The sequence below is a fragment of the Idiotropiscis lumnitzeri genome, chromosome 21, assembly GCF_059441095.1.
Source record: "Idiotropiscis lumnitzeri isolate Australia: NSW breed Sydney's pygmy pipehorse chromosome 21, RoL_Ilum_1.0, whole genome shotgun sequence".
Classification (NCBI taxonomy): Eukaryota; Metazoa; Chordata; class Actinopteri; order Syngnathiformes; family Syngnathidae; genus Idiotropiscis; species Idiotropiscis lumnitzeri.
In genome coordinates this window covers 10,760,744-10,778,291 of record NC_142411.1, presented here as the reverse complement: position 1 = coordinate 10,778,291, position 17,548 = coordinate 10,760,744, and the positions used below count along the sequence as shown (strand labels likewise).

At 43.3% G+C, this 17,548-nt stretch overlaps 2 protein-coding genes across 5 annotated transcripts in view; one reads left to right on the top strand and one right to left on the bottom strand.

Moving 5' to 3' along the window:
• Positions 1-9,502, top strand: part of rev3l (REV3 like, DNA directed polymerase zeta catalytic subunit) — a 37,141-nt gene extending 27,639 nt beyond the window's left edge. For 3 of the 4 annotated variants that reach the window (XM_088285632.1, XM_088285631.1, XM_088285629.1), the window contains exons 17-32: positions 400-592; positions 682-796; positions 895-1,010; positions 1,310-1,428; positions 1,572-1,690; positions 2,066-2,207; positions 2,631-2,875; positions 3,010-3,118; positions 3,366-3,572; positions 3,662-3,771; positions 4,013-4,127; positions 4,212-4,349; positions 5,069-5,259; positions 6,455-6,701; positions 8,294-8,503; positions 8,576-9,502. In XM_088285632.1, coding sequence (XP_088141758.1) covers positions 400-592; positions 682-796; positions 895-1,010; positions 1,310-1,428; positions 1,572-1,690; positions 2,066-2,207; positions 2,631-2,875; positions 3,010-3,118; positions 3,366-3,572; positions 3,662-3,771; positions 4,013-4,127; positions 4,212-4,349; positions 5,069-5,259; positions 6,455-6,701; positions 8,294-8,503; positions 8,576-8,716 — 2,517 coding nt within the window. In that variant the 3' untranslated portion in view covers positions 8,717-9,502. The remainder of the gene's footprint in view (positions 1-399; positions 593-681; positions 797-894; positions 1,011-1,309; positions 1,429-1,571; positions 1,691-2,065; positions 2,208-2,630; positions 2,876-3,009; positions 3,119-3,365; positions 3,573-3,661; positions 3,772-4,012; positions 4,128-4,211; positions 4,350-5,068; positions 5,260-6,454; positions 6,702-8,293; positions 8,504-8,575) is intronic. The other variant, XM_088285630.1, reaches the window with a different exon arrangement.
• A 304-nt stretch (positions 9,503-9,806) lies between these two features.
• slc60a2b (solute carrier family 60 member 2b) lies at positions 9,807-17,270 on the bottom strand. Its single transcript, XM_088285628.1, has 4 exons — positions 16,730-17,270; positions 13,410-13,578; positions 13,212-13,328; positions 9,807-12,144 (listed from the first exon to the last, which is right to left on the bottom strand). The coding sequence occupies exons 1-4, from the start codon at positions 16,991-16,993 to the stop codon at positions 10,835-10,837; spliced, it is 1,860 nt and encodes a 619-aa protein (XP_088141754.1). The 5' UTR covers positions 16,994-17,270; the 3' UTR covers positions 9,807-10,834.
• Between the last annotated feature and the right edge of the window lie 278 nt (positions 17,271-17,548).

Genomic DNA, 17,548 nt, shown 5'->3' with positions numbered 1-17,548 from the left:
ATTAAAATATGATAAAGGTCTATAAATAACACTGTGCAATAGAACATCGGCTCACCAACATCATTTGTCACAATTTAAGCTAAAATAAAATATCCATGTAAGAGCACGGCAGTACGTGGAACCGCATTTTTGGAATGTAAAAACAAAGCGATTGTGGTAGGTCGCAGGTTGCGTGGTGGCACTCCTGCGACTTGTCAGGAAACTCCGAGCACAGGATCCAGAGACCCGGTCATCTGCTCCTTGCTGGACGTCTCTGCCAGCCACATGCGGAGGCATCTTTGTTTTGTGGCTGAAATAATGAATTAAATTACCATTAATTAAAATTATTTTTTTTGGGGTGCTTTATGCTAATGTTTGTTTTCTTAATATTAAAATTAATAAATTGTCTTTTTGCGTCAGGTCCAGCACCTAACACTAATGAGTATGGAGCTTCATGCACGAACTCGACGTGACCTCGAAGCCGACCCCGAGTTTGACCCCATATGTGCCTTATTCTACTGTCTCAATTCTGATGCTCCCTTGCCGAATGTAGACTGCTGCCAATTGACAGGTGCAATTGTGGTGCAGAAATATCCCGGCACTTCTGACCAAGGTGAAAGCTCACTTTGAAATATAGTAGAGTTAAAAAAATGTATTGTTTGACTATCGGGTCATACTCAGGTTGTTTTGTTTTTTTCTCAGCAGGTCACAGAGGAACAGCGCCCCTGCTGGTCAGGTCAGGTGTGTCCGGGCTGCAGGTGAAGTACGTTACAGATGAGACAATGCTGTTCCAAGAACTGGTCGCCATCATGAGAAGGTTTTTGACTAAAATATTTACCGCTGTCATTTTGAAATACTTATGTTGTGTTCAACTCTTTATACAATTGGTGAAGTTGTATTTCTGCGCTTTTGTAGGTTTGACCCAGATATCCTGTTTGGCTATGAGGTGCAGATGCACTCATGGGGCTACCTTCTCCAACGCGCTGCAGTTGTTGGCGTAGACCTCTGTCAGCAGCTATCGCGTGTGCCGGGTAAGACTGATTTCAGTTAGAAAAAGCAACACAAAAGACGTGGACGCATAACGATATTATTCTGGAAAAAAAAAAACATTACTCATTTAATGTGTGAGTCAGTACACTTGTATTGTCATCCTCTGTGTACATGTGTATGCTGCTGGTGTTCAGTACAGACATTTTTTAAATTCAGCCCGCATATGTGTGTGTATAATATTTCAGATGTGACTTATAACCCGTGAGATGGTCTCATTGTTGGCAAGCCGAATGGAATGCCTCCTGAAATTGCTCGTCTGTTTGGATTGGTGTGTCCTCAGGTGACTCAAGAGACAACCGCTTTGCCGCAGAACGGGATGAGTATGGTGCAGACACAATGACTGAGATCAACATCATTGGACGCATCATCATCAACCTGTGGAGGGTGATGAAAACTCAGGTAGGGTGTCCCGACATGAGCCCCACCTTCATCTTCATCTCCACTGCAGTTATACTTTCACTCGACATTCCATCCCACTTCAAAGTCGATGCTGTTTTCATCTCATTCATGTTTTTTTCCCCTGGCCTCCTCCCCCCTTGCAGGTGACGCTGAACAACTACAGTTATGAGAACGTGGCCTTTCATGTGCTCCACCAGCGCTTCCCCTTGTACAGCCCCCGCACATTGTCGGACTGGTTTGATCACGACACTGACCTCTACAGGTTTGAGTTCAACACTGCACAGTGCACACGCTACAGATTATTTGTAGCTTTTAGAAACACAAACCACACAACTATATAAATCGTCCCTCTGTAATGAGGGCTAAAAAAATTTTTATCCAACTTGTTTAAGTCTGTTTTTCCAACCGGTTACTGTTTAATTTTGTTTTCATTGGTTTTAAATGAATGTTATTGTATTTATTTATCAAGTTGTTTTTTTGCTCTCTCCTAATAGAGCACAAGTTTGAATTGATGCCATGTAGTTCCAGTCATTTTAATTTACCTCACCATTATATTCAATTGTTTTGTTATTTAACGCGATAATGTTGTTGGCGAGGACGGGCGTGATAACCACGAGCTGCTGTGTATTTGCGTTAGGTGGAAAATGGTGGACCATTATGTGAGCCGAGTGCAGGGCATCATGCAGCTTTTGCAGCAGCAGGACATCATCGGCAGAACCAGTGAGCTGGCCAGACTCTTTGGAATCCAGTTCTTCCACGTCCTCACTCGAGGGTCACAGGTACCAACGCAAAACTTTTATTATTATTACTTTTAAAACACGTATCCTCTTTGGGGTCAAAGGGAACTGATCATTCACTGCGGCATGCACTGAGGAATCAATCTTGCTGACTGCAGTAAAGTTGTCCAGATTGTCCCATCACCGTGGGTTAGATGAGGTGTTTTAAATTTAAAAGCCAAATACGTCTTTTGACTCGTTTCCGTGATGAGCCAAAATCGTACACCAAAGCAAGTTTACCATTAATTAAATCTTAGTCACTTTATGTTGAGTTTGCATGGGTCTTCGCCACTTTAAAAAGATGAAGTATTTTCTTGTCCATCTACCACATTGACTATTAAAGCAAAATACATTGAGACAAACTGATGAAAGAAAATGACCCAAATTGACACATGTACAATGACTGCTCCCCCCACCCCCTCGCAGTACCGTGTGGAGTCCATGATGTTGCGAGTGGCCAAGCCGCTCAACTACATCCCAGTGACACCCAGCATCCAGCAACGAGCGCAGCAGAGGGCGCCTCAGTGTCTCCCCCTTGTGATGGAGCCGGAGTCACGCTTTTACAGCAACTCTGTGGTCGTCCTGGACTTCCAGTCGCTCTACCCCTCCATCGTCATCGCGTACAATTACTGCTACTCCACTTGCCTCGGCCATGTGGACGACTTGGGAACGTAAGAACTAGACGGGCCTCACACACTTGCAGTATAAATGAGATTCTTTCAGCAACCAGGCAGATGTTGCTATTGAAACCTTTATGCTTTTAAGAATGTTAAGAGGATGTATTGTTCATTTATGTGTATTTCAGGACAGATGAGTTTAAGTTTGGCTGCACCTCCCTGCGGGTTTCCCCCGAACTTCTCTACCAGCTCCGAAATGACATCACTGTGTCACCCAATGGCATCGCCTTCGTCAAGGTACAACACTTTGATTGCTACTTTACGCGGCAATATATGAGTAACTTACTTATTTTTTGTGATCTGTATTTTGATGTGACATTTCAAATTTATTACTGTGATTATTGACATTCAAGGTGATTGCAATTTACCAACTATTCTTTCAGCTTCAATTCTAGAAAGAGACTGTATCACCTGTTCCAAAAATAGGCAAATGCTATCACGTCAAATTCAAGGCCACCTTTTCTAATCTGTGTTGTCTGTGTAGTCCTCAGTGCGCAAAGGTGTCCTTCCCAGCATGCTGGAGGAAATCCTCAACACGCGCATAATGGTGAAGCAGTCAATGAAAATGTACAAGCAAGAAAAAGCCCTAATGAAGCTGCTGGACGCTCGTCAGCTTGGACTCAAGCTCATCGCCAACGTCACCTTCGGCTACGCGGCGGCCAACTACTCTGGACGCATGCCCAACGTGGAGGTGAACCACTAAAGAGTTCCATGAGGGTGACAATATTTGACGTGATATTACTTTATATATTTACCAATATATATTTCACGCGCGTGTAGGTGGGTGACAGCATTGTCCATAAAGCCCGAGAAACCTTGGAGAGAGCCATCAAGCTGGTCAATGACACTAAAAAGTGGGGGGCACGTGTGGTGTACGGAGACACCGACAGGTACTATACTTATTTTATTTTTTCTCAGTCTCGCCCTGAATCCGCAACAACTTAAATGGATACAATAAAGGAAACATACATTTTCAATTGGATCAACTGGTTTTATTTATGCTCTTGTGTTTTGGGCGCGTTTGTGTCGTTATGTTGATCAGGAACGTTTGCTTATCTTAACCTGCCTTTAGTCACAGACACAGAAAAAATAGCAAGGCAAAATAACAACAGGATGCTTCCTGTTGTGCAGCATGTTCGTTTTGTTGAAAGGCGCCACCAAAGAGCAGGCCTTTAAGATCGGCGAGGAGATTGCAGAAGCAGTGACTGCAACAAACCCAAAGCCAGTCAAGCTCAAATTTGAGAAGGTAATTGAAAGCAATAGCCACCACAACACACTATCCATTACTGGGTCATTGAGCTGTGTGTGTGCGCGCGCGCGCCTGCTTCAGGTGTACCTGCCCTGCGTGCTCCAGACAAAGAAGCGTTATGTGGGCTACATGTACGAGAGCCTGGACCAAAAGGAGCCGGTGTTCGATGCCAAAGGAATTGAAACGGTGCGACGTGATGGCTGCCCTGCTGTTTCCAAGGTAACAGGCAAACCAGTCCTCCACGCCCCTCTCCTTCCTTCCTGCTCCCCACTCCTTTCACTGCTCTATGCCAATCGCATCTTTGCCACCTCAGTCCTCACTCTTTCTTCACACTTCACGTGTCAGTTGTGCACAAATGACTTTTTTATTTTTCGCCTGCAATGCAAATTCCATAAATGTTATCGACTATAAATGCCTCTTTGTTGTCCTATACGGATTACTTAGTAGTATTTTAACAAGTAATGTGTTTTTTGTCCATTGGTGAACCCACTGACAACCATATCATGATTACTTGCCACCAGAATTCGATCTCCAAAGGTTGAGGGTGTTTCAAATGATGATACAAATATTCATTTATGATCTGCTTGTGATGTAAGGCACGAGTGATACAGCAGTGAACAGCCTGCTTTCATTTTCACACAATAAATAAGATGCCAGCATTTAAGCTTGCAATTTATTTAGACGGGCAAAATGTAACCTGATGTATGACACAGACAAGCTTCTGCCATCTTTGTGATGGCTGACGCGCTGCACGCCAGCCCTTTTTTTTTCTCCATGTTTTTTACGCCCCTAGTACTGGTATTTGTAAATTTATTGTATGGTGATATTTTCCTCCCCTAAAATTCACAATACAGTTCTTCTACCAATACTTGGTGCAACAGTAGTGGTCTCTAAATTCATTAAAATGATCATCTTATTTCTTTTTGCGTCTTCTTGAGATTCTGGAGCGTTCCATCAAGCTGCTCTTTGAGACGCGGGACATCAGCCAGGTGAAGCAGTTTGTGCAGCGCCAGTGCGTGAAGGTTCTGGACGGCCGGGCCAGCATGCAGGATCTAACCTTTGCAAAGGAATACAGAGGCAGCGCCTCGTACCAGCCTGGTGCCTGCGTTCCTGCACTGGAGCTCACCAGGTGTGGATCTGTCTCTGTGGTCACTTGAATAGAAGAAACCCACACACAATAGATTTTGGGTCAGAGGGTGGTCGTAATGCCAGCACGTCCAACACAGCAGGCGAATGTAAATTGTTGTTTGGCTGACCCAGTCAGAGATGCTGTTCTTTGCGCTTTGATGAGGAGCAGAGACAAAAAGCAATGCTCAATGTATGCACAGCTCTGACGATAAAGATGCAAGTTAGCACAACTCAACATTTTGTGGAGTGATTCTGGGGATGTCAGCCTTGCTGGTAATACTCAGTTAATCCACCTGTTAATTTTTTATATATTCCAAGTCTTTAGAATTAATTATGTCTCCCTGGTAATCCTAATTGTGCTAGAAAGTGAGTTGAAGCTCATTTGCCTTAATTTATTTCTATTTTTATTTTTTCACATTTGTCATCCACTCTTTGATGATAACAAATAATAATCAACAATTATTTGCTAGTTACTCAGCAATGTTTTTTTGTTTTGTTTTTTAACTGAATAATTATTTACGATCAATTAGAGGAGGTTTACAATTTACTTGAGTCATATTCTAAAGTTACCGTACTCTTGAATATAATTTTTGGCTGCTCTCCTCACCCCATGGACATAGAGTAAGTCTTGGGAAGGCCCTTTGAGTTTGATGACCTGTCACAAGATGCATTTGGAATGAACTAGAGAGATGATCTTGAGGAAAAAAGTGCATGCTTCTTTTTATCCATCTAGAAACACAAGTGTGTGTGCGTGCGCGCGTGCCTGTGTGTTAGATAGCAAGAAAAAAAACCTTGTCGCCTACTGCTTTTGCGCTGAATCCTCCTGCTGCTCATTGTCTGGCTGCACTTGTACAGTAGCCAAGTCTGTTGCCTAGAAACGTAGCTTGTAATGGCTGAGCACCGCAGGTTTGTGAGACACACGTAAAATTCGATTGTCGCTGCAGTTTGAAGTGACTGTCTTCTACAATGTAGACATGGTTGTATCTACGGTATCGCCAATTTTTTGTTTTATAATATCAGACTCGCTTTAACATGTCTGATCTGTGTGTTAGGGCTGCACTCTAAATGGCGTTGACTATTTATTCGCCTATTAAGGGGGACCTACGAGAAGAATACTGCATTAAGAAACTGATTTTTGTTAGAGTTGCGTGGACATGTGAAAGGTTGATTGTCATCCCTCGGTCTATGTGCCGCAGGCGCATGATGGCGTACGACCGTCGCCTGGAGCCTCGCGTGGGGGAGCGCGTGCCGTACGTGATCGTGTACGGCATGCCCGGTGTGCCGCTCATCCAGCTGGTCCGTCGGCCCCTGGAAGTGCTGCAGGACCCCGGGCTCCGCCTCAACGCCACCTATTACATCACCAAGCAAATCCTACCTCCGCTGGGCCGCATGTTCCAGCTGATTGGCGTCGATGTGCACAGCTGGTACCAGGAGCTTCCCAGGGTGAGACCGCTTGTGAAAAGCGGAGCTTCATGTTTCCTGTTTTGTCCTCAGGGTCATTCATTGAGTGATGGAGAACAAAGGAGAGAGTGTAGTGCACTAAGTGCTGCTTTCCATCAATTACCCAGTGTACTATTCTCCGAATGAGCACACGCGCCCCCTGCTGGTGGAACTGTTATTTGCTGTACCCACACACTCGTGACGCTTCAATGGATCAGCGCTATTTCGTTTGTACCTCTACTTTAAGCACATTGAAACTGACAAAAACACACTTTAACTTAGTAAAAACTAAAGTACGGTAATCCTGCGCACCTGTTCTCAGTCTCACTGTCAAGAAATAGAAGATATTACTAGTGCTGTCAAGTGAATAATTTTTTAACTAATTAATCGCAAAAAAATCCACGAATAATTGCGATTAATCAAATTTTTCAACTACTATTTTTTTGCGGCGCCAGGAACAGATATTTACTTGAATAATATCTTGGAATTGATGCAAAATCACCAAATGTGAAGTATATTTAGAATCGGAATCTTTCAAAGACTGTTATAATAGCTTTCTTTTGATTCTTGAATAAAATCTAAATGGAGACATCTTTACAGGCATTTTTTGTCTAAACCTTTCTCAAAACTGCCTACAAGCGCCACACTCCAGCAGTGTTAGTTTGCAAGGCCCAGTGGTAACTTGAGCACTGTGTTTTGTTCTGAGACTTGCTAAAGATGCACAGCTAATATGGCGCAATATTTGCTAAGTATGCAAATTATTTATGAAGTAAATCAAACTGAGTTAATTGAGTTAAAATATTTAACTAAGTTAAAAAATGGTGGATTAATCACCTGAGTTAAAGCTTTAATTTTGACAGCCCTAGATATTACATATAACATCCCTTTGGGGGGAAAAAAAATTAGAACTCACTACCAAATCAATATGCTTCAAGCTTTTTCCCATTCCCAGTTGACGTTTTTACAATATAATTTGATCCGTAATACAAAAGACATTTAAACAACAGAATGTTGAGTCAAGTTTTGGCAAACAAAAGTGTTAGGTTAATGCTAAGTGATGTAAAAGATCATCCATCCATCCATCATCTGTACCGCTTCTCCTCACTGGGTCGCGGGGGTGCTGGAGCCTATCCCAGCTGTCTTCAGGCAGTAGGCGGGGTACACCCTGAATTGGTTGCCAGCCAATTGCAGGGCACACAGAGACAAACTACCATCCACGCTCACACTCATACCTAGGGGCAATTTAGAGTGACCAATCAATCTGCCATGCATTTTTTTTGGAATGTGGGAGGAAACCGGAGTACGCACGCAGGCACGGGGAGAACATGCAATCCCCACACAGGAAGGCGATCGTGCTAACCCGTAAAAGATCATAGGCGGGCTAATGGAAATGAGCATAGATGTTATGTAACTGTCCACAAATACAGCATACAAAATATAGGCACCTATTTTTGCGCTTTAAAAACACAAATATTAAAACCTTAGGGCTGCTTGGCATGTGGTATTTAAAAAATGCTGCTTGCTGAAATGAGTTTGAGTGACATGTACTTCCTGAAAAAAAATAAAGAAATGAATAAATATCCCTTTTTGTCCAGATCCAGAAGGCGTCGTGCTCGTCAGGCGGCGAGGGCGTGGCGAGGAAGGGAACCATTTCGCAGTATTTCACCACACTCCACTGTCCTGTGTGTGATGAGCTCACCCAGCTAGGCGTGTGTTCTCAGTGCCGCGCGTCTCCCCAGCGGGTGGCCGTCACCCTCCACCAGAACATCAGGCAGCAGGAGAGAGAACAGGAGCTTCTACTCAAGGTCAACTAAAATCATGCATCGTGACGTTACACATACTTGTCCATTCTTACCGTTGTATGTTTTGTCGCACAGATCTGCAAGAATTGTAGCGGCTGCGCAGAGCGCCAGGTGCCATGCGTGTCTCTGGACTGTCCCGTCCTCTACAAGCTGAGTCGGGTGAGCAGGCAGCTCTCCAGGGCGCCGTACCTCCGACAGCTGCTCGACGACCTGTGATCGTCACCCGACGTCACGGCTCACTTGGTGCTCACGGCCGTTGCGCTGCCATCATCTCAGTGTTGCGTTCGAAATGTTTCAAACGGTGCTTCACCTGAACCCTTTTGGGTTGTCATTGCGTCTCGTTAACTACTAAAAGTATTTGTTATACAAGTATTGTCTGCTTTGAGCCTCCCTCATAGGGCATCTGTACGTTTTATTCAAGTCATTTTTATTTGTTGATTGTGGCTGTCTACAGCTGCTTGCGGCCATGGCTTTGGCTCCAAAAAAAAAGAAAAGAAAAAACTTCAAATAAAACAACACTCATCCCAATCATTTTCGTCTTTTGTCTTGTGAGTGCTGTCGCAGTCTCGCAAAACTGCCGACTTTATTAAAATAATTGGACTTTGGGTTCCAGTTAAATGTACATAATCTTGTATAATTCCTTACATTCTGTATCAGCATAAAACCAATTACATCCACATCTTGAATGCTGTTTTTATACATTCTACTGAGGAATGCCATTTTGATTGTATCCATGCCCATGTGAGCTTCTTGCTCATCTTGTGTGAAATTGGACTTTATTATTTTTGTAACCTGGGACTGTTGCAATACTGTTTTGATAATTTGTCTGTTTGTGCATTTCTGGTTTGCAGTATGTTTCAAACTATGTGCTGTCATCAAAATATGTCAAGATCTCAATCTGTTGTTTGGAAAAACATTTGAAAAATTTGAAGGTTCTTTTTTCCTTTTAATGGATATTGCTGTGAGTTGAAGTTGATATAATAAAAAGTCATTGTACTCAAATGTTTTTTTAACATAAAAGGCTGGATCACAGTGATATTACACATATTACACACAAGACAAAAACACTCCACCAAATGTGCAGGAAAAAATCACATTTTTTCAGCTAGCCGCATTTGTGCATCAAGGTAGATGCAATTATTGGGGCTTGAATACGGATTTGATGAGCAACTGTCCTCGTGCAAGGCACTGATTCCATCAGCCGATGTTGTTAAACAGCTTCCAAACAACACTGCCTGGCCAAAAAGTCCTATTTCGATAACCAAAATATTGAGCAAATGCTGCAGCTGGTTTGTTTTATTGGAACTTTATTGGCAAATTTACAATATTAAATTTGATTTATTTGAATCCAATTTGAAGGGAAAACCCCTCAAATTATGAAAAATCCTTTTTTTTAAATAAAACCCCTGGAATTACTAGGATTCAGCAGCGGTTATCTCATGCTGGCCTGTTACTTACGCAATACAGTGCATAAACTCCACTTTCAATTTTAGTTCAGCACCCCTAAGTAAACTTCTATAGAATACATTTATAATAGTTGCCATGGTGTTATATTAAGCTTTTTCATTTGACCTTGTGTACTTTGGTCTTCTAGCAAGGGATAGATTGAGCTCTTATTGTGGCAATCAATCCCATCCATTTTCTATTCTGCACATCCTCTTTAGCATACAGCACTAGCTTGAGTCAGTCTCAGCTGTGGAAGCATGTAAGGACAACAGTGCCCCAATGAAAGCTTGCCTATGATTTGGAAGTTCTTGCATAGCAACCAACCAGGAAGTAAAAGGGAGGCTTTTCCCACTGGTTGGTTTATTGCTGTTAACACTTTGAAATTGCTCCACCGACCCCTCTCCTGTTGGTTGCACTTTTTGATCACCGTGTCGCTGCTTTCACATTTGATGTATTTCAGTTGGAGAGTGTGTCACTGGGCCTGCCCAACGTGACTCGACATTGCTATGTGCAATGTGAAAAGGCCTTTTGGACGAAAGCTGGACCAAACAACCATGACTAATAAAAAACAAATGAATGGATGAAACTTAACCGAGATGTGACTTGTAAACATAAGAAAATCATGATCATTCTTCACATCTGCGTTTCATTCATTTTTAATCATTGGAAATTCAATTAACTCGTTCACTACCTTGGACGGCTATAAAAGCCAAAGATCCATTTTAACTGGGGTGCTGGTGAATGAGTTAAAGACAATTTACAGACAAAATTTCTGGCCAGGCAGTGAATCAACTTTGCAAGTTAACATCTCAACCACCAGATGATAGTTATTCAGGCTCTGGTCAAAGCATGGCTCAAATCACGTGTTGCGAATCTGAAAATGAGGTTTCAGTCTCTCTTGACTCTGTCGGGGAAGAGCAGCAGTTTGGGTTTGGGTGAGTCTCCCACCAGTGAGATTGTGTCAGATGAGGAGGAACTCTTTGCAGGTTCAGCCAGCAGTGTGCTGGACAAAGCCGCACCACCGTCGCCATCAGTATTTGAGGTAGAACCCTCCTTACTGGGCGAACTGACGAGACTCGCCGTGTCGTCCATTTCAATGACTTCAAAGTCCGCATCGTTCCACTGATCGGCCTCGTTCTCCTCCTCCTCCTCTTCCTCCTCATCAATGGCTCCCGAATCCAGCAGCGCCTGTCGGTACTCACTGTCGTCGGCGTCGGGTCGGCCCCTCCTGTGGCGTTTCCTGATCGGGCCGGCGGATACTGAGGCCAGCTTGTACATGACCGGGAAAAGGATGGCGGTGAAGGTGGCCGTGATGAGCGCTAGGTACATCAGCAAGGGGTGTCCGTGAATTTTCCCGAGCAGGAAGCCGACGAGAGCGGGCAACACCATCTCACCCAGGGCGGCGCCCACCACGAACGTCGCCGCCGAGCGGCCTGTCACTGTGGTGTACTGCTCCAACCAGGAAATTCCACTGGGGAAAGTAGAAGACATGGAAGCCCCGTATAAACCGGTGCAAATCCACAGCATCACTTTGTCCTTGCTAAAGAGGCAGAGGAAGAGAGAGGACAGCGTTGTGCCCACCAGGCTGAGCAGTATCATGGTGCCCGGGTACATGCATGAAGCAAAGAAGATGGCCAGTCCCCGACAGGCAGCAAACGTCGCCCAGAATAAAGAATTCAGCCCAGCCGCCTGGGACTGATTCATTTTAGCGTAATCCTTGGCGAAGGTGAAGATGAAGGAACCGTAGGCTACCTCGGCACCTACGTAGGCAAAGAAAAAGAAGAAGAGCAGGATGACAAGCGCCGTGTGGTGTCTAGCCGCATGGGGCTTCGCTGAGCATGTCCGGCCTTTATCACGTGACGCGTCACTGCGAACGGAGAGCAGGAAGAACGGGAAGGAGGTGAGGAGGACGAACAGGCCGATCACGATGTAGGCCCACATGGATTTGAGGTCGCTGCTGCTGCTGTGAATGAACTGGATGATTGCGTGATCGTCGTTGGCGATGGGCCATGCGGCAATGGGCGATGTGGCGTTGCTCAAGACGCTTTCCGTGGCGCGGCTGCTGTTGCCGTAGTGCCCAAACAGCAGCTTGGCTATGATCGGCGACACAAAAGCGCCGGCTGCAAAACTGAAGTGGAGAGCCTGCATGTGAGGTCCGGCCTGCTCGCCCCACGTGTTCAGTATGAGGACGTTCCCACCTGCCATACAAGAAAACAAAGACTTCCATTCATTCACTCGCACAGTTTTATGAATCTTCAACAAATTCTGAATTTCATTAAAAACTGGTGCCTACTCTAATATGATAGATTGTGTCTCAATTAGTCGTTGGGTGGATCATCCACTTGAATGAATTAATGCCTCATGAAGTTAACATGACAAGTTAAGATGATTAAAAGAGTTGTTTGGCTACAACAGGTAGCACCAACTCATGTTTTGGTGGAAATGGCAAAATTCTCTGGGATTGGTTTGTTGCCAAGAAATAGTAAGAATAATGAAGAATACAGACAAATTTTGTAGAAAGATCCTTAAAAGTGGTGGTTTGGTTGATGGTTGTAACTGTCCTAGAAAGTGGACTCGTGCAACCAGTTGCCATGTAAACAAAACGCAGTTCTGCTTCATTCTGAAAGTCATAATTTATGCAAAGGCTCATGAGGGCTCAAAATGAGTTGAACACATTAAAGTTGGAAGAGTTTAAAACGGTCCAAAATTGCAGAAATTAGAGATTTATTATTATTATAATTATTATTTTGTGCTTTTATTTCGTAATTCTGAAACATTAATTATAATAGGAATGAGTTAAACAGTTTCAAGTTAGAATGTTTAAATCCGTCTCAAAATGTGGACATTAGAGGTAATTGATCCAAAAAAAATATATATTTTTATTTAGACATTTTTAAAACTACTTTAGGCCTTGTTAGCCTTTTGTCGCTAGCTTTGGTCAGTCTGATTGCTGCTAATCTTAAATGATTTTTTGTTGTTGTTGTTGTCCTTCAACCACATTGTGATATTGACTGGAATTTGATTAATAGCTCAGACTAAATACCGGTCCATAAAAATGTGTCATCACGCCTGCGGTGCAAAGAAAAGGTTGCGCAATGCTGTTTTAGTGGCTACAAAGGTAAATTGTGTCGATATATTGATATGAAAACCTAACATTGAATAACCAGTAAACAAAGCATTCTTGTTCCATGGTGCATCTGTCAAAACATGACCTTCCCATCCGTACATGTAGTAAAAGACCACCAAAGACCAGCCCTTGTCATACCTGTGTCCAGAATCCCCATTGAGATGCCGATACTGGACATAAAGCCAGTGAGGAGCAGAGCATTTTTGCAAAAAGGGATTGCGCACATTCCACACGAAGTGATCAGCATAGAAAAACCTGAAGAGTAAGGTAATCACAAAAAAAAAAACACGGTTATATTTGAGACAACAGACGAGACAGCATGCAAGTAGGGCTTACCTAGCAGCAGATTGGGGTTCATGCAGTCAAAAAGGACGCCTCCCAAAAGTGAGCCGCCGATGTAGCCTGCAGATCGGCCAACGAAGATGTAGGAGATATTGCTGATGTCCTTCTTCACGTTCAAAGCCAGGTCCTCAAACGTGGGTCCGATAACCGAGATGCCCATCCCCTAAAACAAAAAGATCTGGGTAACATCTGTCTATTGGAAAGTTTAGCGTTGCAATATATTGTTTAGTTTACATTTCAATCCAGATACAGATTATTACACACATTAACTTTATGACTGAAATCAATAGTCAAGTTTAGTTTCGACATTTACAACTTTTGGTATTCAATTACTTTGACTTCTGCTGACACCTGAAGTAACACAGTCCGTCTTCAGCTATTTAAAATTAGTGAAGTGCTGTCCTTGCAGACGCATTGTTGATCTTCTTAACCAAACACGGAGAGCTTAATAAATTTGGGGATAAGAATGAGACGAGCCCAAGGAGTTGCCATGGAGGATACAGACCTGCTGGCACATTTCAACTCAACGGTATTTATAAAGCACTTTAAAGGGGAAGTCAAGAAAAATAAATTCTTGGCAAGAATATTTTCTATGCAGCTGCACTAGTCAAAACACGGCATTCTGATTAAAATTGGCGTTCGTGGAATTTGAGTTAAGCAATAAAATCCACTTGTTTTTGTAACAATCTTGGGAGGCGGCCATTTTGTCACTTCCGTCGACAGAAAATGACATCACAGTGGACTTGTTTTCTAAAGCTGAGTCATGATTGAGCCCCGAGCCAATGCGATGGATGGCTAAAAAACAGGGAATTTTGCAGCTTAGTTATGTATTATTATATTCCTCAAACACAATATTAATCAGAATCCCATGAAGGCCCATGGAACACATTATTGAAAAGAATATTTGTGAGTTGACTTCCCCTTTAAGACAGTCACCGCTGTACACAAAGTGCTGCACATGGAGCAATAATAAATCTAATGAAACTGGTTGAACTGCTCGGTCAGCTCAGTGCATCTGGACAGCACACTGCCCTCCATTTGCGACTTGATCACATGTGGCATGTGCAGGACCATTTCGGAAACTGTCATAAAATCGCAGCAGCATTTTTTTTTTTGTCTGCTGCTAGGCGCTGTTTCTCTTACCATCTGTGCCTAACAAATTACATAATCTAAGGTGACGTGGCACAAATCACCACATATCCCATAAAAAATATTAATTTTATTCTGATTGTTATAGTAGCTGGAAATGGTCGAGCTTTGCATCCTACACATCAAACTTTGCAGACTCGCTCATTATTGACAATGAATGTAATAAATTGACAAAAATATTCACCGTGAACATATTTTGACACATTTTGTCATTGTGATCGCTGCAGGAGTTGGAAATGAGCGGCCACTAATTACTACAACTCAAAATGTCATCATATTTGTCATCTAACAGAAGTAGACGTGAGCCTGTTGAGCATGCTCATTCAACTACAGTGAAATCTCGGATTTTGAACAAACTTCGCTCTTGTGAGTGTTCAAAGTCCGATTTGGTCAACCGCCGAAACATTTTGTTCCTCATAGGAAATGTAAATGAGTTTGATTTGCTCCACACAAAGTAAATTCTCCTTTTAATTCCTATGAAAACATGAAAACCCTGTATTAAAAAAAAAATAAGAAGAAATTTGTAGTAATTGTAAACATAATAATCGTAAAATGTAAAGCAACTTAAATGTTTAATATTTACTTTTTGGCATGAGTGGATGGATGTTGGAAGGGGAGTCACGCTCCATGATTTGACTGGGTAATTCTCCTTCTGTGCTTTTTCCCCCCTTCTCTTTCTCTTTACTTTAACCGGATCTCTCCCTAAAGTAGCTTCCCATCCCTGTATGAGAAAAAAAGCTTACCCGATTTTAATCGCATCCGGGTGGCATTTTTCTCTGAATTGCTGCACTTCACTCCACTCAGCACTCATTTCTTTTATGGCAGAACTCTGAACTTCCTCCCTTCCCTTCATCCTCTTCAGACGACATATTGTCCACCAATGTCTTCTGCTGCTTATGTTGCAAGTTGGACAGACGCTTCCAGAAAAAAGGCCAATTTAATCACAATTGAGGTAGAAAACTCTGCTTTCACAGTCACTGAAGTGTTGCACATACTTTTTAGCCGCCTCTTTGTTCGTTTGTTGTGTATTTAACCTTTTCAAACCAGCCTCAGCTGGCTTTGAAAGTCATTTCCTTTTGGAGCTGGACGTAGATTTGGAAGGCTTTTTCACAAATAATAGTTCACTGATCGTGTCCCCTGCCAACTCTTTTTCCTTTGATAAATATCAAAAGTAGCTTCTGCATTTGTTCTAGTATCTGCGGTCTTTGCTTTGTAATTCTAGTCACTCCTTTTACAACACAAGCTGACTTTATTATTATTTTTTTTCTTTAGGATAGTCAAACTTAGTCATACAATACACACTCACTATTTTCATACCTAACAATTATCTCCTTTGTGGAATCACACCACCTTACTTTTTTCTTTGCTGCTGGTAGCACTGCTGACTTTCTTTGGGCCGGTGGCAAAGTAAATTGTACAAGACAAAAATAATAAATAATAAATAACCTTACTCGATTTTTTTGGTCGAAGTTTAATTTGTGCAAGTCGCGAGTCATTATTACAGTCAGTATTATGCAGAGCTGAGCACTTGACCCGTTTTTGCCGTTTAGTCCCTTGCCCGAAAAAAAAATAATGCATGACACCACCGCGGGAGAGATGCTAACAGCAGATGTTTATTTAAACACATTAGCTGGCTACTTCACTTTTTAAATCCGCTTACCTTATTGTGGGCTTATTATGGTTTTAATTGTCTCCTTTGCACAGTTGGTGTTATTGGGATTGTGGTATTGCCACCCCCCTCTTGTAACGGTATGCCCCTTTTAGCATGTAGGAGGTTGTGTTGCGTGATGTCTGAATAAAGAAATACATGCACGCTTGTCTCACATCTCTGCATACACAAACTGTTGGAAGTGGCGCTTTCGACGAATCGGAAGCAATTTTTGGCGTTTTGCCGATTTTGCGAGTAGGTGCATCACACGCATGAGGGCCAATTCGTGGGCCGGACTAAGACCAAATTCCGGCCTTTGTTAATCGAACCCTTTTTTAAAATTTGTCAACACCCAGGGTTGTCTGTGGATTTCCGGGTCGACCGCCCCTTGGGCTTACCCTATGCACGCCCCTGCTTCCGAGTTCTGTCCCAGGGCTTTTATTTATATACTGTCGGTTAATCCTTTCATTCATTTTTATCTGACAAGTCCTCAACGAATATGCCAACGTCTTCTTACCAGGCCGAGGAAGGATGCGCAGAGAGTGAGGCTGACCATCCAGCGGCCGCACGAGGTGTATCCGCCCCCTCCGATCACTTTCACCCGGTCGCCGCATCCCGGTTTGCTCTTCCTCTTGTCCGCCTTGAGCGCACTCTTCAGACCGCCTCGTTCCGCGTCCTTCCTCTTGTCAAACAAGGTGTCCTCTTCCTGCTCGTCGTCCATGCTAGCGAAGCGAACGTGCTTCTTTTTCACGGCGCTTGCAGGCGAAGACACAGCTGACATCTGCGCTATAGTGGTGGTGTCACTTGACGAGGAGTGGGGGGAATATTACGGTTGATACAAGTCGAAGGCCATTTAAAACGGCCAAGCGTCGTAGCCGCCTTTCACTCCACAGATAAAGCTCCCTCCGTAGACGAGGTGATGGCTCCCGGTTCGTCCGTCATCGTGTTAACAGCGAGGCGGGTCAGAGGTGACTGTAAAGAGCACTGCGCCGCCCTGCGTCAGCGAGTAGGGAGGGTTGAAGCCTATGCAAAGACCGCCTATTCTACGACGAGCTCCTAACTCTTGGCGATGGGGTACTGCCCTCGTAATTTAGGGATTGCGTCAGAGACGAAATTAAGGTTTCTAAAATAACTTTGGAGATTCGAATCCAATTTTAAAAGAAATAATTCTTTGTAGTCGTTTGGAAATATCGCGAAGTATAGCGCCACGTGGTCTTGAGATCTCACAGCACGCATACGTGATCAGAGTGTGACCTCTTTAGTCTTTTCGTTGCGATTTGCTTAGCAATAATTCATTCATGTCTTTGAGGAAAACGGGCGACCTCTAGTGTTCGGA

Excerpts from the sequence above, each read along its gene's own strand:
- slc60a2b (XM_088285628.1), bottom strand. The coding sequence starts at position 16,993 with ATGTCAGCTGTGTCTTCGCCTGCAAGCGCCGTGAAAAAGAAGCACGTT. Across the intron at positions 13,329-13,409 it reads GAACCCCAATCTGCTGCTAG|GTTTTTCTATGCTGATCACT; the intron begins GTAAGCCCTACT and ends CTTACTCTTCAG. Across the intron at positions 12,145-13,211 it reads AATGGGGATTCTGGACACAG|GTGGGAACGTCCTCATACTG; the intron begins GTATGACAAGGG and ends CTTGTATGGCAG.